Source organism: Scyliorhinus torazame, chromosome 3 (assembly GCF_047496885.1).
Source record: "Scyliorhinus torazame isolate Kashiwa2021f chromosome 3, sScyTor2.1, whole genome shotgun sequence".
Lineage (NCBI taxonomy): Eukaryota > Metazoa > Chordata > Chondrichthyes > Carcharhiniformes > Scyliorhinidae > Scyliorhinus > Scyliorhinus torazame.
This window is the reverse complement of record NC_092709.1, coordinates 32,124,271-32,147,180: the sequence shown is the minus strand read 5'-3', so window position 1 is coordinate 32,147,180 and position 22,910 is coordinate 32,124,271. Positions and strand designations below refer to the sequence as shown.

General features: G+C 51.8%; 1 protein-coding gene across 9 annotated transcripts in view; it reads left to right on the top strand.

Moving 5' to 3' along the window:
- Positions 1-22,910, top strand: part of LOC140408395 (janus kinase and microtubule-interacting protein 1-like) — a 517,156-nt gene that overhangs the window by 278,848 nt on the left and 215,398 nt on the right. For all 9 annotated transcript variants that reach the window (XM_072495527.1, XM_072495531.1, XM_072495530.1 and 6 more), the window contains one exon: positions 7,554-8,051. In XM_072495527.1, the coding sequence (XP_072351628.1) occupies positions 7,554-8,051 (498 nt within the window). The remainder of the gene's footprint in view (positions 1-7,553; positions 8,052-22,910) is intronic.

Below are 22,910 nucleotides of genomic sequence, written 5' to 3'. Positions count from 1 at the left end.
AACGGCGTTGGCCGCTTTAAGGCAGCTGTGCGCTAATTAGAATCAGGTCTTAGGCACCTTCCCCTGAGGAGGGGGGGAGGGGGGAGTTGAGATCACATGAATCAGTATAAGCTGTTCAACATTATTATTATTCCACTTTGGAGTCACTTTAACTGGTTCTGAGCTCCTGAATTCCGAGTAATCCTGGCGGGTGGGCCAGTGACTTCTCTTGCAGGGGGTTTACTAATAAATAATGAAGCAAAAGTGTTCGATGAAGCCTTTTTGGGAGAGGAAGGGGCAGCCTGCCTTTCGACTGAGAATTACATCACTCGCAAATAAAGGAACAATTATTGATGTGATATTAAAAAGGTGCCATGAAAGTTGTCAGAAATTGGGATGCTCTACCTGAAGAGATGCTGGCAGCTGATTCCATAAATGATGTTAAAAGGGAGTTGAACAGGTAATAAGGATATTAAAAGGTGGGGGTGGGGGGTGAGACGGCGCTTTCAAAGAGTCAGCACAGGCACAACAGATTGAATCCTCCTATGCTGTAAGCTTGCGATTGTGTGATTCCAGGCCTCATAAAAATGACAGACCCAAGCACTAGGCCTTATTCCTGGAGTGATAAAATTGAGAAGAATAGAAGTTATGCATCGACCTTTGGTTAGACCTCACTTGGAATATTGCGCGCCTTGGTCGCTGTGTTATAAGAAAGGATGCAGAGCTACTGTTGAGGATGCAGAGGAGGTTTACAAGGGATGATACCAGAAATACCTAGATATTCATATCAGGAAAGGACTTTTTCTCTGGAAAAAGGAGGCAGAAGGATGACACAAGAGAGGTGCTTCAAATTCTGTAAGTTTTGATAGATTGGAGATATAGGGCGGAATCTTCCAGCCCTGTAAGAGTGTGGTGGAGGGTGGTGGTGGCAAGAGGGTGGCGGAGTGACGAGGGGATGCTGCAAGCCAATCAAGAGTCCTTTGACTTTGGCGGGACTGGACAGCAGGAAGAGCCATATGTACCCAATAGGGCATTCAGAAGAAACTTGTTTATCCAAAAAGTGACAATATGTGGAAGTGAGTAGGAGAGATGTATTTCAGGGGATGCTGGACAGTCATTTGAGGGAGAAGGAAACTGAGGAATCTGGGGCGGGATTCTCCGACCTCCCGCCGGGTCGGAGAATTGCCGGGGGCTGGCATGAATCCAGCCCCCGCCGTGTCCCGAAGTCTCCGCCACCAGAGATTCGGCGGGGGCGGGAATTGCTTCGCGCCGGTCGGCGGGGGCGGGAATCGCACCGCGCCGGTCAGCGGGCCCACCCCCGCCGATTCTCCGGCCCACCCCCGCCGATTCTCCGGTCCGTGATGGGTCCAAGTTCCGCTGCTGGAATGCCTGTCCCGCCAGCGTGGATTAAACCACCTTTTGAACGGCGGGACAAGGCGGCGCGGGCAGGCTCTGGGGTGCTGGGGGGGGGGGCGCGGGGCGATCTGGCCCTGGGGGTTGCCCCCACGGTGGCCTGGCCCGCGATCGGGGCCCACCGATCCGCGGGCGGGCCTGTGCCGTGGGGGCACTCTTTTTATTCCGCCTTCGCCATGGTCTTCACTATGGCGGAGGCGGAAGAGACCCCGTCCACTGTGCATGCGCGGGGATGACATCAGCAGCCGCTGACGCTCCCGCGCATGCGCGGAACCGCGTCGCCCGGCGAAGACCTTTCGGCCCCGGCTGGCGTGGTGCCAAAGGTCTTTCCCACCAGCCGGTGGAGCGGAAACTGCTCTGGCGCGGGCCTAGTCCCTCAAGGTGAGGGCTAGGCCCCTAAAGGTGCAGAGCCATCTGCACCTTTGGGGCGGCCTGACGCCGGAGTGGTTCCCGCCACTCCATCACCCCGGGACCCCTTGCCCCGCCGTGTAGGGGAGAATCCCGCCCCTGGGGCACGATTCTCCGACCCCCCCGCCGGGTCGGAGAATCGCTGGGGGCTGGCGTGAATCCCGCCCCCGCCCTGTCCTGAATTCTCCGCCACCAGAGATTTGGCGGGGGCGGGAATCACGCCGCGCCGGTTGGCGGGCCCACCCCCGGCGATTCTGCGGCCCGCGATGGGGCGAAGTCCCGCCGCTGTCAACCCTCTCCCGTCGGCGTGGATTAAACCACCTACCGTACCAGCGGGAGCGGGCGGGCTCCGGAGTCTTGGGGCGATCTGGCCCGGGGGGTGCCCCTACGGTGGCCTGGCCCGCGATCGGGGGCCACCGATCCGCGGGCGGGCCTGTGCCGTGGGGGCACTCTTTTTCTTCCGCCTTCGCCATGGTCTTCACTATGGCGGAGGCAGAAGAGACCCCCTCCCCTGTACATGCGCGGGGATGACATCAGCAGCCGCTGACGCTCCCGCGCATGCGTGGACTTACGCAGGCCGGTGAAGTCCTTTCGGCCTTGTCTGGCCTGGCGCCAAAGGCCTTCCACATCAGCCGGTGGAGCGGAAACCACCCCGGCGCGGGCCTAGCTCCTCAAGGTGAGGGCTTGGCCCCTAAAGGTGCGGAGACTTCCACACCTTTGGGGCGGCTCGACGCCGGAGTGGTTCCCACCATTCCATCACCCCGGGATCCCCCGCCCCGCTGGGTAGGGGAGAATCCCGCCCATGATGTTACATTTAGATGAGGAAAGATGGAAGGAGGTGTGTGTGGAGCATAAATGTCGGCATGGACTGGTTGGGCCGAATGGCCAGCTTCTGTACTGTATATCCTATTGTTAAGATCCGTGTCGAAACCAATGAAGTAAAAGAGCCAAACCTACCAAGTGACCCCAAGAGGGAAACCGATGGACAAGATTTCACTTTTTATAACTTTTGGTTTAACAATCAAAACAAAATCAACATAAATTTAAATATGAATTAACAGACAATTTGTATTCAAAGAAACTATAAATTACACTTTAAAGAACCAATACCACAAAGATAGATTTCACGGATATACTGGCAGTCGTTCTAGCACATATGTCATCATATTCAGCCACAAAGTCCTTCAAAAAGAGTTCAACTCCTCTTCGTCATGCAAGATTTTTTTATTGAGTTGCTTCTGACAGCAGGTTTCCTCCACCTGAGTTGCACAGATAGGGTCATCACCAAAGGCATGCACATTTACAAAAACTCCTTAGTTGGCTCAGGACAGCCTTGAAGATTCCCCAGAGTTACCTTCATCACACGACTCCAGTGCACTGTGTGCCTACCTCTGAAGCTGAAACAGCGGCAGTAACTTTACTTTAATATTCCTGCTGCTAAGTCCAGCTTTCGTTTTTCCTTTTCAGCTGTCCCACATGCGCATCTCTCCACCACCTGCCTGCACTGCTCTGCTGCTGAAATCTGGGCCGGAATTCTCCAATCTTTGTGGTTCGCTTTTCCCGCCGGCAGTGCGTCCCCACACACAGGTTTCCTGACAGGGTGGAGTGGTGCCAATGGAAAGTCCCATTGACAAGAGGCAGGGAGATAGAATCCCGTCACCAGCGAATGGCACGCTGCTGAGAAACGCACGGCAGGTGGACCGGAGAACGCAGCCCCTGATTCCAGAGAGCCCTATCTTTTCCACTGGATTTAATCAGCCCTCATTTCCTTAGCAACCTGAGGTCACAGTCGAGATTTCCGAGACATCTGGGGCTGCATTCTCCGATTCTGAGACTAGGCACTGACGCCGGCGTGGGAACGGTGGCCATTTACGACCGCAAAAGCGGCGCAAAACACCCACCGACCCTACGTCTGGTGGGGGGCTAGCAGGCACGCAGCATCGAGCGTCCGGCTCTAGCTGCCGATACGGCCGGAGAATTGCCGGGTCCGTAGAAGGCAGCGTCCTGGATACTTGGGGGCAGTCCGTCGGCATGTTCCAAAACCTGTTCGACGCCAGCAACAAAGAGTAAGCCAGGGAAAAAAATATCATAGACTGATCCAGAGGGCAGCAAAATGTACGTACAGTTAGTCAAATGAAGGACAAAACAAACCACTCTGTAAAATAAAGCAAATTAGCGTGGGCAAGAAAAATGTAATGTAAATAAGTAACAACTGTTTATAAATATGAGAAAAGCCAATAAAAAGATTTAAAAAAAAAAAAAAAATGTCATTTAAAATGCAGTTCATGTACATGCTGTTAAACTTTGAGTTGTTGAAAAATTAGTGGCTGCCCAGGACATAATGCCAGCAGGATTTCATGGGCGGTATTCTCCGGGAATTGGCAGGGCGGGCAGAAACGGTGCAGTGGAGTGGCAGGAACCACTCCAGCGTCGGGCCGCCCCAAAGGTGCAGAATCCTCCGCACCTTCAGGGGCTAGGCCGGTGCCGGAGTGGAAGGCCTTTGGCGCCACGCCAGCCGGGGCCCAAGGGACTCCGCCGGCCGGCGCGGGTCCGCGCATGCGTGGGAGCGTCAGTGGCTGCTAACGCCATCCCCGCGCATGTGCAGGGGGGTTCACCTTCACGCCAGCCATCGCAGAGGCCTACACGGCCGGCGCGTAGGAATAGAGTGCCCCCACGGCACAAGCCCGCTCGCGGATCGGTGGGCCCCGATCGTGGGCCAGGCCACCGTGGGGGCGCCCCTCCAAGGGCCCCGGAGCCCGCCTGCGCCACCAGGTCCCGCCGGTAAGGGACCAACTCCAATTTACGCCGGCGGGACCTATATAGAACGGGCAGGACTTCGGCCCATCGCAGACTGGAGAATCGCCTGGGGGGGCCCGCCGACCGGCGCGATTCCCGCCCCCACCAAATCTCCGGCGCCGGAGAATACGGCAGCCGGCGGGTGCGGGATTCACGCCGCCCCCCCGGTGATTGTGGCCCATGGGTTTTACTCGTCCCTAACATGAATAACACTTAATAGCAAGTCGTGTGATGAAATTGGACATTTTGCGCTCTGGTGTTTGAATGCTTGCCCACATTGTTCCTGTTTGGGTGAATATTCGATAGTAGCCATGACGTATCATTTTGAAGGTGCCAAGAGCGATAAAAGATTTTCTAGAGCAGGAAACGGCAAATTTTATTTTCTGTGTCATGGAGTCCCCATCTCTGTGTGTTTCAAAAATTATAAGTCAGTTGTGTAGAGTCTCTGACCTTGCTTTCAGTGAGGAACAGCACTCACATGGAACACATGTTGAAGTTGGGTTTGTAAAACCTGCAGTGCTGATTGTCAAGCCCACTGTCCCTTCAAGTATGGCTCCCTGCTGGTAGTGTGAGCATCTTCTGTTTGTTTGGATATTCCTCCAATTATTTAATCTCTTTTCCAAGATCGGAAAGGTGTCCACTCATCTTCTGAGCTGTTCCAGTGTTATGGAGTGGTCTGCATCTGTCCTCATTTGTTTCTAATCTGTGCTTCACATTGACTTGCAAGCTGATAATCTCACATTCGCTGAGCCTTCGCTAGGAGCCCAACTGGACCTTCTCCAGACTGGCAACTTGAGTGGCTGGGAAACCATGCCCAGGCCCACCCGGAGAACTTAGCAGGAAGTACGTGCTGCTTTCTTTCCGGTAAATTGCCAAGAAAACTTTTCACACTCACTACGCTTGAGCGTGAATCTTTTAGCTCGTCGGATTGGTGCGATCAGCAGGGCCGGAAGCAGATCTGAAATCCGCTCTTGACTGCGATTTCAGGCTAGCTTGCCAATTCGCTGGTGCCCAGCATGTAACACACCCTGAGAGAGGTTCAGTGCAGCCGGGGGAGGGGGCAAAGGGCAGGCATCGAGACAAGTAAGGGTGTGGGCTAATGGTTTACAACGAGCTCGCATGAAGGCTAACAACTGCTGTAGAGATGCCTCAGGGTAAGTCAGTGTTGTTGAAGAGATATTTCCACACATAAGAATGTTCCAAAGTATCTAAAATGAAATAACAAATAATTGACTGCAATACTCTTTAATCATCAAACTTCAAACATATTCAGGCATTTAATCCCGCCCTGGATTGCAAATGGCGCAATAATATGAAGGCCACCTTGGCGATTGTTTCATGCAACCAGCATAAAAGCACATGGGCCACAAAAACTGCTGGTCGATAGCGGCTTCAATAGGCTTGATTGAAGCTTGAATATTTGGCGGGCGCTTTTGACTCCTGCGCATGCTTGCTGACTGTGATACAAAGCGTTGTCTCTATGGTGTCGGGATTTTGCGCTCTTCCCACAACATACAATTCCGGCCCAGGAGAGTTAATGTATCGAATCTACCTTGCGTGTTGTCCTGTTTTCATTCAGTGTTCCAGGAATTAATTTACTTTTGATTTCAAGTTGCTAACAAGCTACTGCTTCCTTAGACATCTATAATAATAATATTTTATTGTTCCAAGTAGGCTTACATTGACACTGCAATGAGGTTACTGTGAAAATCCCCTAGTCGCCACGTTCAGGCGCCTATTCGGGTACATGGAGGGAGAATTCAGAATGCCCAAATTACCTAACCGCACGTCTTTCGGGACTTGTGGGAGGAAACCGGAGCACCCGGAGGAAACCCACGCAGACACGGGGCGAACGTGCAGATTCTGCACAGACAGTGACCCAAACCGGGAATCGAACCTGGGACCCTGGCGCTGTGAAGCAACAGTGCTAACCACTGTGCTACCATGCCGCCCATCTACCACCTAGACTGCTACTTCGTGGCAACTCCTGTTCCTTAGCTCAGCATCCAACACGGGGGCCAAATAAATTTGTTCCTGTGTTGTCGGTTGTGAGCTAACCTGGCTGGAATAGACACTGTATCCCTTTCTGTTTACAGTCAGCCCTAACACTGTCTCTCCACAGCTAACTTAATCTTCTCCGGTTTTTTTATCCCATGTAATTCTGTTGGCAGGACCACGAAAGACACTGGGCAGGATTCTCCCAGCCCTGGGCCGGACCGGAGAATCCCCGCCGCCAGCACGCGATTCTCCACAGAGCAGAGAATCGGCCCCATTGGCGCCAGCGTGGCTGGCGTGGCGCTGGTCGCGGCAGCTCGACGTGACCGGCCCGCCGATTCTCCGGCCTGAATGGGTCGAGCGGCCGTAAGAAAAAAAACGAGTCCCGCTGGCGCCGTTCTAACCTGCTCTGAGCTGGTGGGACCTCAGCGTTGAAGGATTGGGTGGTGGCCTGTGGGGAGGAGGGGGTGTCCGACACCGGGGAGGGGACCTCCGATGTGGCCTGGCCCGCGATCGGGGCCCACCGATTGGCGGGCCGGCCTCTCTGGCTGGGGACCTCCTTTCCGGCCGGCCCCTGTAGTCCTGCGCCATGTTGCGTTGGGGCTGGTGCGTTGGAGGAGGCCACTGCGCATGCACGTGTTGGCCCCGGCGCCTCTGTGCATGCGCGGATCCCGCGGCGCACAGTTCGCGCCGGGATCGGCAGCTGGAGCGGCGCGAACCGCTCCAGCGCCGCGCTGGCCCCCTGTAGGGGCCAGAATTAGTCCTGGCAGCGGCCCATTCACGCCGTCGTAAAACACGATGGCGTTTACGACAACGTGGACACTCTGCCGCGGGATTAAAGAATCCCGCCCACTCTGCCCCTTCCCACTCTTGAAATGTGTCAAGTCTTTAGCTTGTATACCTAATTAGAAAGCAGAATTTTACAGTGACCCTCTTTTTTGGTTGTCTCTTGTGTTCTGCAGGTGAATAAGCTAGAACGGGAAAAGATTCAAGAAGTGAAGCAAGTGCGGGAGCTGGAGCAACATAAGCACACAGTGCTTACCACAGACCTCAAGGCCAAACTCCACGAAGAGAAAATGAAGGAGCTGCAATCCGCCCGCGAGATTCTGCTAAAGCAACATGAACAGGAACTAGTCCGTGCAGCCAAAATCAAGGACAGCGAAATCCAGCGACTCCAATCCACTCTGACTGTACTCCGGGATGGGGCAGCTGACAAAGTTAAAACCGCCTTGCTCAACGAAGCCAGAGAAGAAGCTCGGAAGGGGTTTGACTTTGAGCGCCTCAAGCTGCAGCAGGAGATAGTGGAGCTGAAATCCACCAGGAAGCAGGTGGAGGAATCCCTGAACTACATCGTGCAGGCTGACAAAAAGAAGGCTGCTGACCTGCGAAGCGCTCACCAGTCCCATCAGGACGAGATAACCCGAATAAAGAAAGAGTGCGAGAGAGATATTCGTAGGCTGGTAAGGAGAGTAATCTGAACTCGGGAACTGTACGGGCTTCCTGCTCAGGGTTACAAGATTAGAATTAAACCTCCTTTTACTGATTACAGAAGCTGAAATTGATTACATGCACAGAACAATTAGAGATAGTTTGCATTTCAAGTTGCTCCAGAGGGACCTTTAGTCACGAGGCAAGACTGCCCTCACTTGGTTTTATGGGTACTTGTGTCAGTACAGCCAGCAAATTTCTAACAATCACTTCCTGCTCATTATTTCAGAGAGCCCCAATGTTCCATCCTTGGCCCTTCAATTCCTCATGTATGCATGTTGTTATATGTGACATTATCAGTGAGGATGGATTCAGTGTCTACATGTCTCCTGACAATATCCAGGGTTACAGGGATAGGACAGAGGAGTGGGTGCTCTTTCAGAGAGTCGGTGCAGATTCAATGGTCCAAATGGCCTCCTTCTGCTCTGTAGGGATTTGACGATTCTATGCATCCACCAGGGGGAGACACACAGTGGCAGGGCTGTAAAACCTTGACCCAGACTGGACATTTGAAATGCCCTCTCATTGACCTCATCAAATTACATACTACACAAATTTTGAACTCATCCAACATTATCCTGTCCAACAATTACCTTCCTCCCTACTCTTCATTAGCCACCCATCCCCCAATGCATTGATTCCACTTCTTTGCTCCATAAAGATTCACCTCATCCTTAGTCTGCACCATGCTCTAGCCTGTACTTATAGGCTTTCTGAGTCTGGCCTCCTTTGCGTTCTGCCCTGCTCTGTATACACCTGTGGTGGCAAACCTTTGAAACTTTCCGGGTTTATTCTCCAGGACTCCTCCCCAAAACTCTTCCCCTTGGTCTTCTCTCCCAATCTTAAAAAATGTCCACAAATGGTACCTTCAACCATTTCAATCCGTCGCTCCACTTCCACTGCTCAACATTGATTTTTATGAGAAGGATATAGAAATGTTTATTACGTTACCGTTGGTTGTGAATGTGCAAGTTGTCGCAGTAAAGGTAACCACGATGGTCCTTTACTACACAGTGATACTCGACCACCATTCGCACCCAGCAACTCCCAATCGGCAGGCAGCAACCAGAACACATCAAAACACAATGGGCTGGGAAAAAACGTAGGTCTGGCAGCATCCGTAGGGATATTTAGAGTCTGAATGACTTCTTCAGAGCTAAAGAGAGGGTGAAATGTGATGGATTTTGTACTGTTTAAGAGTGGGTAGAACAGGTGGAGCAAATTGGAGGTGAGGGATAAGTGGGAACTCAGGAGATGGTGGAGCTAGATAGGTGGTCAGTGTGTATTTTGTTTTTATTTTAGCAACAAGAACAACACTCCTCTGTTCTGGCAGTGCAGACTAACTGATGGAGCGAGGGGCTCGTCAACCAAGCACATTTGGATATTTACTTAGCCCCTTTCTCCAAAGGGTTGGAGGCAATTTGCCAATTTACGGTTGCATTTACAGCAAAAGTTTGTTTTTAAACTATAGAAATGAATGACACGGGCTGCAGTGTGTGAATGTAAAATACCAAGTTAGTCCCAGGCCACACATTTGCATTTTAGTTAAAGCCTTATTTTACTGTCCAACTGGACTAATTATTAAGATATAGGACACTGCTTTGGGGAGTAGCGACCAGGATTGATCCATCACACCTCACCAGAGAATGACAAAATGTGCGTTCAAATTACTTCCAATGGACTTTTCTGTTCCAAATTCCTCAGCATGCTGTTAGAGTAAATAATATTATTATTATCAAATGATAGGATTTAAACATTTTTTTAATATTTGAGGTAGGTCCAAATATTGCTGCTTCGAATCATAGTGTTGCCTGGCACAATGTTTCGCTGCTACAAAAAATTGGGCATGGAGGCCGACTGTCTTACTGATTTAAGACTTCCCCCCTCCACCCACACAGAGAAGACCCCTGACTGCCCCATGCTGTCCCAGCCTTTCTGCAAATGGTGAGGTTCAGGTGGGGCCCAGGGATCAGCCAAGACTCCAGCATGTCTATGGAATTCCTTGCCCAGTGAAGCAGTAGAGGCTCCTTCATTAAATGTTTTTAAGATAAAGATAGATAGTTTTTTGAAGAATAAAGGGATTAAAGGTTATGGTGTTCAGGCCAGAAAGTGGAGCTGAGTCCACAAAAGATCAGCCATGATCTCATTGAATGGCGGATCAGGCTCGAGAGGCCAGATGGTCTACTCCTGCTCCTAGTTCTTATGTTCTTATTATGTAAAGGAGGATGGTGATAGAACCTGTGCCTGCTGATGCTTATGCTCCACAAGAGCCTCTTATAATCTCTACAGTGCTGAAGGTGGTCATTCAGCATATCGGCTCTGCACCGATCCTCCGAAAGAGCACCCTACCTAGGCCCACTCCCCCGCCCTACCCTCATAGCCCCGTCACCCCACCTAACCTTCACATCTTTGGACACCAAGGGACAATTTAGCATGGCCAATCCACCTAACCTGCACATCATTGGACCGTGGGAGGAAATCGGAGCACCCAGAGGAAACCCACGCAAACACGGGGAGAACTCTTCTTCATCTTCATTAGGGGCAGCACGGTAGCATTGTGGATAGCACAATTGCTTCACAGCTCCAGGGTCCCAGGTTCGATTCCGGCTTGGGCCACTGTCTGTGCGGAGTCTGCACATCCTCCCCATGTGTGCGTGGGTTTCCTCCGGGTGCTCCGGTTTCCTCCCACAGTCCAAAGATGTGCTGGTTAGGTGGATTGGCCATGATAAATTGCCCTTAGTGTCCAAAATTGCCCTTCGTGTTGGGTGGGGTTACTGGGTAATGGGGATAGGGTGGAGGTGTGGGCTTGGGTAGGGTGCTCTTTCAAGAGCCGGTGCAGACTCGATGGGCCGAATGGCCTCCTTCTGCACTGTAAATTCTATGATAAAACCCCATTAATCTATCTTTAATAAGGACACAGGGAGTCCACACCGAGTAAAATAAAGAAACGTATTTTTATTTGCAACACAATATATACATTGCCCGTAGATCCTTACTGAGCTCCTGTCCGGCTTGGTGCCTTACTGGCTGACCTTTTACACAAAGGTTAATAGAGATTCCCAGCCCCCAGCGGGGGAGCTAGTACTCTGCAAGGACCATGGGGATGATAATCATTCCCACCTCATCGGCCCCGTGCGGGCTATTACAATATCCTTCCATTTTTTTCCTCCTGTTTTTATCCAGCTTCCCCTTAAATGCATCAATGCTATTCACCTTAACTACACTTTAAGTGAGTTCCACCATCTGTCCGCTACCTAGAAACATCCTGAATCCACTCTTCGATTAGTGGCCAACTTATATTTATGATTCTGAGTTCTCGTCTCACCCACAAGTAGAAATATCTTGGGCGGGATTCTCCGACCTCCCTCTGGCCCAGAGGGGTGCCCCCACGGTGACCTGGCCCGCGATTGGAGCCCACCGATTCACGGGCGGGCCTGTGCCGTGGGGGCACTGTTTTACTATGCATCGGCCGTGTAGGTCTCCACGATGGCCGACGCGTGGGTGACCCCCCCTTCGCATGCTCAGGGATGACGTCAGCAGCCGCTGACGCTCCTGCGCATGAGCGGACTTCCGCCGATCGGCGGAGTCCCTTCGGCCCCGGCTGGCGTGGCGCCAAAGGCCTTCCACTCCAGCAGGCGGGACGGCAACCACTCCGGCACGGGCCTAGCCCCTTACGGTGAGGGTTTGGCCCCTAAAGGTGCAGAGAAACCTGCACCTTTGGATCGGCCCGACGTCGGAGTGGTTCACGCCACTCCATCCCGCCGGGACCCCCCACCCCGCCGGGTAGGGGAGAATCCCGCCCCTTGTGTCTATCTACCCTATCAAATCCTTTGATAATCCTGAAGATCTCGATCAGGTGATCCCTCCGAACACTTTTTCCTAATGAGAATGTAAGTGGAAGTGAACTGACTGAGCAACTCTAGCTTCATTTAGTCGTCCCCATTTATCTGCCCTCTGCTTAACGGAGAGCCTGCTACAATTTTTAAAAATAATGTTTTGCAACTTTTCTTCCCCCTTTTGTCTGTCCTCCTCTACATCCTGTGGCTGCAGCGCTGTCTGTCTTTACTTCTAAGGCAGGGGTGGATTCCCGTTGTTGCCTGATGTCCTCCCTCCCTGGTAATTACCTGCAATCCAAAACAATGTGTTGTTTCCGGGGAGTGGGTGGAAGCCCTACTCTGAAGCTCCTATAGCGAGAGAAGCACAGCCCAGGGCCATCTCTCTCTCTCAATGTAATTTTTATGTCACTGTTAAGCTGCAAAGTGGGCTAGGCCAATTGGAAGATTTCTCAAAGTGGTCTTCTCCTTAGGCAGGCCCTCAGGATTGAGAATGACTTGCTTCCACTCCAGTTCGATGAGTGGCTGTTACGTCCGATGCTTGGTCTGCAGAGTTTGCCACATGCGAGCAGGTGGTGCTTGAAGGATCAGGCAGAGGGGGTGTTTGAAGATTTGTGCATTCTCTCCGATGCTCCAACTTCATCTTTGTGTGCTCCCAACTCCCAAAGTCCCTCGATGTTGCGTTCCCGAATGAACCTTTTCCATTCACGGCCGTATAGTGGTTAGCACAGTTGCTTCACAGTGCCAGGGTCCCAGGTTCGATTCCCGGCAGGGTCACTGTGCGGAGTTTGCACGTTCTCCCCGTGTCTGCGTGGATTTCCTCCGGGTGCTCCGGTTTCCTTCCACAGTCCAAAGATGTGCGGGTTAGGTGGATTGGCCATGCTAAATTGCCCTTAGTGTCCAAAAAATGTTAAGTGGGAGTTATTGGGTTACGGGGATAGGGTAGATACATGGGCTTCAGTAGGGTGCTCTTTGTAAGGACCGGTGCAGACACGATGGGCTGAATGTCCTTCTTCTGTCAAATTCTATGATTCTATGATCTTGGTAAGCCCCAGGCCAGAGACTCCCATACGTTGGTTTTGGTCTTTGATCTCTTCAGGCATTCTTTGAGCACATCCCTGAGGCCAATCCTTGAGAGAGAGAGACGATGGGGGCGATTCTCCAAATTGGAGTCCAAGTGTTTCACAACGGCGCGGAACGGGCACGGGGGCGACCGATTCTGGCCCCCATGGGGGGCCAGCACAGCACTGGAGCCGTTCACGCCGCTCCAGCCTCCCTTCCCGGCGGCAAATGGGCGCCGCACCAACCTGCGCATGCGCGGGGGACTTCTTCAGCGTGCCGGCCCCGACTCAACATGGCGTCGGGGTTCAGGGGCCGGCCGCGCAACAAAGTAGTCGTGGGGGGGGGGGGGGGGTGTCGGCCCGCCGATTGGTGGGCCCCGATCGCGGGTCAGACCTCATCGGAGGCTCCCCCCCACCCCCCGGTGAAGAAGCACTTTCCCCCGCCCCACAGGCCGCTCCACGACCGTTCGTGCAGAGTTCCCGCTGGCAGCGACCAGGGGTGAACGGCGCCGGCGGGACTCTGTCGTATCCGTGTGGCCACTCAGCCCATCCGGCCCGGAGAATCGGCTGCCCGCTGATTCCAGCAGCCCGCGCCACATCAAACGCGCCGGCGCAAATGTCGGCGATTCTCCGCACCTTGGAGAATCGCGCGCCGGCATTGGGGCTTCGTGGCGCGGTTGCGGCGATTCTCCGGCCCAGCGCGTGGCTCGGAGAATCGCGCCCGATAAATGCCTTCTTCTTACAACACCAGTTAGTCGGAGTAGTTTGTCAGAAGTATAACCTCAACAATAACTTGAATCTATTTTTAGTGCCTTTAGTATAAAATATACGCCAAGATACTTTGCATATAAATACAAGACCACACCGACAGTATTTGCCTCTACAACAATGATTCAATTCACAAGTCATTTATGGTTTGTGCAGAGCTTTTGGCCATAAAGCACTATGTTAATGCAGGTACATTGATGTCCAAGGTTGATCCACTGCAGTGTGGAGTGTAGTTTAGGCTCAGTCCAAACAGCTCAGGTGATTCAGGGCCTCAGGGCATAGAATGTTGTCACTGGCCATAATTCTATGCTCCCCCTGGCAGGTTCTGAGGCTGCATGCATTCTGTGGCCTTTAGTGGGGCAAATTAATGGGGCAGAAACTGAACTGGAGTAGCCATATTAATCCCGTGGCTACCAAAGCAGGTCAAAGGCTAGGAATCCTACTGCAAGTAACTCATCTCTGTTGCTCTATTAATAATGTTGGTGAACCACAAGCCTTCCCTTATATCGATCAAAGACCACACAACCAGTTAGTTAGTTCAAAAGATGGTTTATTTACATATACAAGAGTTACCTCGACATGCAAACACGATATCTACTACAAGTTAAACTACGCCTATCAGGTACAATAACCTATACTTAACTTCAGGGCGACTGGCACTGTGCAAATAGATAAGGCCTTTATCTGGATTTCACTTGGCTGGTTTGAAGAAAGTGGCTGTCTCTGCTGGGCTCATCCGTCAGGTAGCGATCGTTGGTCTTGAACTTGGCTGGCTGTTCCTGCTGCAATTGGGCTGGCACAGGCCGGATCCAAAAGAGACAGAACACATGGCCGCGCTCTCTTTTATCCCTCTGGGATTTCGCACTCTTTGGGGCGGTCCTTAACCTTGAACGCAATAGTTCGACAGGGCTCTGATCACTGTCTTCGATTTCGGCCAATAAAAGGGGCGGGTGCCTTTGTAGCTGGGCGGGTCCTTAGCGGTCATTGACCTTGGCACTTGGGCTTTCTGAGTAAAGGGAGTGGCGCCGATCAGTCTGTGGCTGTACCAGTTGCTTGATTGGAGTTCTATTGTCCTGGGAAAATGGGCCATTGAAATGCAAACGATCGGGGGTTTCGATCAGGCCTGGTTACCTGTGTTTCAGATACACATAGGCTCTGTATCTGTCTGACTCCTGGGTTGGCCATAGTTCCCATGGTCCTTTGCAGGTGGCCATGTCAGATGGCTACACCTCCTGACCCCCCCCAAGGTTTGTCCACCATCCACAAGGCACAAGTTAGGAATGCAGTGGAATACTCACCATTTGCCTGGATGAGTGCAGCTCAAACAACACTCAAGGTGTTCAACACCTTTAAGGCAAAGAAGTCCCACTTGATTGCTACCCCTTCCACAAACATTCAATCCCTACACCATCCAACGTACAATAGCAGCCGTGTGTACCATCTACAAGATGCACTGCAGTAACTCACCAAGGTTCCTTAGGGAACACCTTCCAAACCCACGACCACTACCATCTAGACGGACAAGACCAGCAGATATCTGGGAACTCCACTACCTGGAGTCCCCCTCCAAGCCAATAGTCACCCCGATTTGGAAATATATCGCCGTTCCTTCACTGTCGCTGGGTCAAAATCCTGAAACTCCCTCCCTAACAGCACTGTTGGTGTACCTACACCTCAGGGACTGCAGCGGTTCAAGAAGGCAACCCACCACCACCTTCTGAAGGGCAACTAGGACTGGGTAATAAATGCTGCCCTAACCAGCGACACCCACATCCTGTAAATGAATTTTTAAAAAATGATCATCCTTACAGTACCTTGTTAGTTCATCGATTCAATTGGGTCCTTCGGATATTTTACTGTTAACAGATTTTGTTACAACACCCTGGGCTAGGGCACGGTCAATTCCAGTCCCACTTGACCCAGAGTCACAACACAATTCAATGAACCAATAATTCTTAGAAAAATACTAAATGTCTTTGACCCTCAGCTGTTCAATAACTACAGTCAACAGGTTTGTAAGTGTAAACTCAATTACTGTGTATTTATAACAGGAATGACAATGAAATATGCAGCAAATACACCTGGTTAACTATTATCTAATTCCTAATCCCCCACCCTCTATACACACACACGGTAGCACAGTGGTCAGCACTGTTGCTTCGCAACCAGGGTCCCAGAGTCGATTCCCAGCTTGGGTCACTGCCTTTGCGGAGCTTGTACATTCTCCCCATGTCTGCGTGAGTTTCCTCCGGGTGCTCCGGTTTCCTCCCAAATGTCCCGAAAGACGTGCTGTTAGGTAATTTGGGCATTCTGAATTCTCCCTCCGTGTACCTGAATAGGCGCTGGAGTGTGGCGACTAGGGGATTTTCACAGTAACTTCATTGCAGTGTTAAAGTAAGCTTACTTGTGACAATAAAGATTATTGTTATGAACACAGAGGAGAGGAGAGGGGTATAAAATAATAAGTAAAAGGAAAAAGAGTCTTAGTTTCAGATGGTTGTCTTTGAGCAGACCTTTCTTCAAAGTAAGCTTTCAGATACAGGGCCGGGATTCTTCCCTACCCGGCGGGGTGGGGGGTCTCGGCGGGATGGAGTGGCGTGAACCACTCCAGCGTCGACTGCCCCAAAGGTGCGGATTTCTCTGCACCTTTAGGGGCCAAGCCCTTGCCTTTAGGGGCTAGGCCCGCGCCGGAGTGGTTGGCGCACCGCCGGCCAGCCGGAAGGCCTTTGGCGCTACGCCAGCCAGGGCCGAAGGGACTTTGCCGGCCGGCGGAAGTCCGCGCATGCGCAGGAGCGTCAGCGGCTGCTGACGTCATCCCCACGCATGCGCAGGGGGGTAACTACCACGTCGGCCATCGCGGAGGCTGTGGCCGAGGCAGAAGGAAAAGAGTGCCCCCACGTCACAGGCCCGCCCGCGGATTGGTGGGCCCCGATTGCGGGCCAGGCCACCGTGGGGGCACCCCCTGGGGCCAGATCGCCCCGCACCCCCCCCCCCCCCCCCCAGGACCCCGGAGCCCGCCCGCGCCGCCAGTAAGGTAGGTGGTTTGATTCACGCCGGCGGGAACGGCATTCAGCAGCGGGACTTTGGCCCAACGCGGGCTGGAGAATCGCCGGGGGGGTAACCGCCGACCGGGGTGGCGCGATTCCCGCCCCCGCCAAATTTCCGGTGCCGGAGAATTCGGCAGCCGGCGGGGGCGGGATTCACGCCGCCCCCCCCGCGCGGTTCTCCGACCCAGCGTGGGGTCGGAGAATCCCGCCCCAGGTCTCTGTTTTCAGTCTGTAATGATTTCACTGTAGATTCAGTCATTTAGGTTCTCTGTTGATTCAGAAATACATCAACTCACAGCCTTACTGGAGAGAGAAAGAGAGTGAGAGGATCAGGTCCTTTCCTGGAGTGTCCAGGATTCAAACTGAGCTCTTTTGAGTCTCTGAAAATCAATACACTCAGGCAGGACCCAATCACCAACTGTTACAGGGCAGAATACAGCCTTTTGGCCAACTCACTGGCCACCAGCCAATCAATCAAACCGAATCCCACTCCGTCTCTCGGGTGCCAAAAAGTCTGGGTCTTGCTTTCCAAAGCTAGCAGCACCAGATACTATGGTGCAACTTCTTGAATTCCTCATCATCTCTCTGCTGCTGGACTTAAAGATACATGTCCAGTAAGGATCCATGGATCAAAAATGATAACGGCAAAAATAATGAAAGGGGAAATTAGGGGATGATCATGAAGGACCCTTACAATTTGCAAGTAAATTCTTAGATGTTAGTTCCTTTCTCAGTTAGTCATAGAATTTCCCTCAAATAGGACACAGTGGAATTTGGTGTACGTCCCTTTCACTTCCTTCCTTTTCATGGCATTTGTGCCACCCTTCCAGATACTTACAGCCACCTGGCTAACCACAGAACATACAAGATTTTTATTTTCTCCATTTGTTCTTGGGGAGGTGGACATCCCTAATTGCCCTTGAGCTGAATGGTTTGCGAGGCCATTTCAGAGGGCAGTGAAGAGCCAACCACATTTGGGAGTCACATGTCGGCCCAGACTGGGTCAGGATGACCGATTTCCTCCTCTAAAGGACACTGGTGAACCTGATGGATTTTTACTACAATCAGTGATAGTTTCATGCTCACCTTTACTGACACCAGGGGCGGGATTCTCCGACCCCCCGCTGGGTCGGAGAATCGCCGGGGGCTGGCGTGAATCCCGCCCCCGCTGGTTGCCGAATTCTCCAGCACCGGATATTCGGTGGGGGCGGGAATCGCGCCGCACCGGTCGGCGGGCCCCTCCCAGCGAGTGTCCGGCCCGCGATGGGCCGAAGTCCCGCTGCTGGAATGCCTGTCCCACCGGCGAGAATCAAACCACCTCTCTTACCGGCGGGACTAGGCAGCGCGGGCAGGCTCTGGGGTCCTGGGGAGGGCGCGGAGCGATCTGGCCCCGGGGAGTGCCCCCACGGTGGCCTGGCCAGCAATCGGGGCCCACCGATCCGTGGGCGGGCATGTGCCGTGGGGGCACTCTTTTCCCTCCACCTCGGCCACAGCCTTTACCATGGCCGACGCGTAAAAGACACCCCCCCTGCGCATGCGCGGGGATGACGACAGCAGCTCCCGCGCATGCACGGACTTCCGCCGGCCGGCGAAGTCCTTTCAGCCCCGGCTGGCGTGGCGCCAAAGGCCTTCCACGCCAGCCGGTGGATCGGAAATCACTCCGGCGCGCGCCTAGCCCCTCACGGTGAGGGCTTGGCCCCTCCATCCCGCCGGGACCCACCGCTCCGCCGGGTAGGGGAAAATCCCGGCCCAGTTTTCAATTCCAGACTCAATTAATTTGAATGCAAATTCCACCAGCTCTTGCGGTGTGATTTGAACCCATGCATTAAGGCAAAGAGGATAACAATTGTGTTGGCAAACCTAGATTGTATAAGTCTATACACAGTAGGAGTGTAGGAAGGATTGAAGGAGTTTCAGTTTGAAGTTCTGGAGGGGACTGAGTTTGGGTAGGTAATGATGCAATGATTGGATCAGTGACACATGGCTAATGTTGCGAGAGATAATAGGTGGTACCTCTGGCAGAGAGAATTCTGAAAACACTTAAGTTCTATTCCAGTAAGTGATTAAAATGTAAGCACTGCGATGCTGGCTTCACATCCCTGCAACCTGAGGTTTTCAAAGACCTAAGGGACTTAGGAACCTGTAGAACTCATGCAGAAACATATTGGTCAACATTTAAGTGAATAGGCTTTGCGTTGAGCTTCACACATGGTTCAGCTGGCCTGTAAAAACTAGTCTTGTTAATGCACCATGCAGTTTTATTTCAGATACATTGGGACATGCATTAAACCTCATTAATGTTTCATTAAGAGGCGGAGGGCACTTACCTTTTTGAGAACACTCTGGATGATTTGTTTGCTTCTGTATATTACATGCTTTACATTTCCAGCTGATCAGAAACTTTTTTAAGACAGTGCTTCCTCTCTTGTGGGTTATTCAGCATTTCATATTCTTGTCTCGCTTCGAGGTTATGCTGTTTGGAGTCAGAGATTTAAACACTGTGTGATATCAAGCAACAACAAAAGATTGCATTTATGTGGGACCTCAATGTAGAAAAAGGTAACCAACAAGCTTCATGGAGGGTTGAAAAAAAGTAGGCGTTTTGAACTTGTGGTGAAATGTTTGACCAATTGTGATGCTTATTTTTAAACATTAATATTCAATAACAGGCTTTAATAACACTGTGTTGCATATACACGAGGGGAGTGCATCTCAGAATAACGACCCGGTTGGATCATAGAATTTACAGTGCAGAAGGAAGCCATTCGGCCCATTGAGTCCGCACTGGCACTTGGAAAGAACATCCTATTTAAACCCACGCCTCCATCCCATCCCTGTAACCCAGGAACCCCACCAAACCTATTGGAAATTAATGGGGCAATGTAGCATGGCCAATCCACCTAACGTACACGCCATTGATCCTTCACTTTTAACCCATGATGTCTAGAGGCAGAGGTAGCAGTGTGTCCCTGCTCCCTGCTAGATCGCACATATATCATGAGGAATGCATCTCTGGGGAAAGTCTGCCCTCCAAGACCACAAAATGAACCCTACTGTGCCAGGCCAAAGGAGCAGAGTCAGTACCCTGAAAAAGGTTACGGGGCAGAAGCTAACGTTGTAAGGAATCTGCATATCAGCAATAAGACAAAATATCATTCACATTTTGTTTACACAATAGAAGGTATATTCAGGGCACGATCCTGGCCTGGATTGCCAGGTAGGACTTACTTAACCTGGCTGATGACTACTTGGTGCTGCACTAGAGTGACAACCCCCCCCGCCCCCCGCCCCCCTCTACCCCAACTCCCTCCGATTGCTGGGGACGTGAGATCTCCCACCTTCATAGATTTTAAGCCCCAGTGGCCATACTCAGCCCCCTCCCCCACAAACCTTGTAGACTCTACCCCTTACAGTGCCCACAAAACCTTCAATGTTAGGCTGGACCCCGATATATTTATCGCCTAATACCTGGCCCTTCTGGTACAGTCTGAACAGAATTGTGGTGAGAGTGCACTGGATAGTCAAGGATTTTTACCTTAATAGCTATAAATTCAGTTATGTCACATCCAACAAAAAAAGATCGTATTGTATACAACTTCTATTGTGTATAACCTGGCAATTCTGTAATATAGTTAGGCATTAGGACGTGTTCAGCAACCTGATTATTCCGTTACATTATTCCATACTTAGAGGTGAGCATTGACTCGCCTCATTTGTGAGGCATTTATTCAAGCGGTTTGTTGTTTTATCATTCATTCACTCTCGGGAATTTAGACATCGCTGACAAAGCCAGCATTTCAAAGATTTCAAAGAAAAACTAGAACTACTGCTTCCCACCTTCAATCTTGAAAATTTGTGTCGTAGCTAGCCCCTTTAATGAGCTAGCCCCTATAGGGGGCGCGCTCTGAGGCACGAGTCATGTGACCTGCTAGTCCAGTCAGAGACGGAGTTAGAATTTCACTGCTTACTGCAGTATTTTAAGATGCAGATTAGCCACGACAGGCAGGATCCAAATTGCGACGTTTCGCGAGATCGCGTTAGATCTCACTGGGCATCGCGAGCCCCCAGTCGTATGAGACGCGGCCATTAGATCGCGCCTGTTAGCTCTGTCTCTCCCCAAATGCAGCTGGACCAGCTGAGTTTGCCTCGCACTTTCTGTTTTAAATTTCAGGGGCGGGATTCTCCCATTCAGCATGTGGGGGGGGCGCCTCTGATGGGTCTTGGCCCGTGGTCAGGACCTACCGATCGGCGGGCTGGCCTCTTGCTCCCCGGGCCTATTTTCTTACGTGCTGGCCCCTGAACTCCCGCGCCATGTTGCATCGGGGCCGGCGCATTGAGGGAGGCCACCGCGCATGCGCGGGTTGGCGCCCCGCCACTGCGCATGTCCTCATTGACGCTGGCGCCACTGCACATGCGCGGATCCTGGGGCACACTGTTCGCCCCGGGATGGGAGGCTCAAGCGGTGTGAACCGCTCCAGCACCGTGCTGGCCCCCTGTAGGGGCCAGAATCGGTACACCCAGCAGCCCGCTCACGCCGTCGTGAAACGCAACGGCGTTTCCGACGGTGTGGACACTCTGCCGCTGAATGGGAGGCCCCCCCCCCCCGGGGTCGGAGCCCCCCCCCCCACAGGCAGCCCCTCGATCCTGCGTGCAGAGTTCCTGCCGGCTGCGACCAGGTGTGGACGGCGCCAGTGGGACTCTTGCCTTTTTAGAGTGGCCGCTTGGCCCATCCGGGCTGGAGAATCGGCAGCCCGGCCGCTAAGAGCGGCCCGCAACCGGCGCCGAACGCGCCGGCTCCAATGATGCCGATTCTCCGCTCCGCAGAGGCACTACCGCCAATGGTGGGGGTTAAGGGAGGGCCTATTGGCTCGGAGAAGTGCACAGTTTTGGTGGGGAGAGTGAGATGTGTTGTTGTTGGAGGAGTTTACAGAGATAGGAAGGGTCAAATCTGACCAAAATGATTCAGTTCGTGCAACATGAAATGATTGTATTCCAAGGTAAAATAATGAAACGGATATTGATCTGGAATTGCTAATACATTGTGAATCAGCACCTTGCTGTCCTGATTGCTATATAAATAGCCATTAATTAGAAAAGCTGCAAATCAATTTGGTCAAAATGTAATTACCGATCACATCCAGACTGTTATTGAAGGATTTTTTTTGAAGTGGTCGCAGTTGTTAATATTGTGAATGATTTTCTTTTCCAAAGTCAGGCAATTATTTTCAGGACATTAGCTTCATAGATATTAGAAATGCGGGTGTAATCTATAGTAAAGCAGATTGCTCCTTTGGTAGCCATTTTAAATATATGATCCTTGCTTAAACAATTTCAAAATACAGTCTGAGAAATGGTACTCTTCTCATGCTTTGTCAGAGTTAAGTGATGGTAACAGTGCCAGGGCTATTTCTTGATCAGCAGGCTGAGTAACCAACCAACTTCAGCAAGCCAATATAGCTGTCTTGCATTAACGAGTACGCAGTTTATTGGCCCAGTTTTTTGCCATGACAACGAGCCTCTCCATCATGGTGTAAATGGTGGACAAGCCCGTAAATCCTAAGTCCTGCCCCCGCACATGGCATTTCCTATATTTTGTGCTGAGGCTGGAGTGGTGTCGGGCCAGGGTTTGCGCACACGTGGTTAAAGGAGGCAGCTGACCATTTAAATCACTAGCTCCCTCCACTGAAGTGGTATTTCTGTCGGCCAGGAGGGTGAAACGTGGAGTGAGCAAGTTAGACCAGGTAAGAGCTGGTCTGAACTTGATGGATTCATTTGGATAGTCAGGGCCTTTGGGAACGTAAGATACCCATTTGGATATGGTCCCAGGACATCTTTTGAGAGTGGTAAGGCATCCTTTGTGAGACATAAGGCACCTGTTAAGATAGGTAAGGCATCCTTTGGGAGGGGTAAGGCACTCTTTGGAATTGTTAAAAGTAAACATGATTGTGTGCATAAAGTTCATAAATTCACTAGAGCTGCCAAAGAATGCTAGGTGAGTTGGCATGGAGGAGTAGGGCAAAGGGTGGAGGGTGGGGTCATGGGTTGCCATGAGTTGGCACTATGTTGATATAAGGGCTATAAAAAGGGTCATGGGGATGTGGGGGGCATAGAGGGTATGAGGC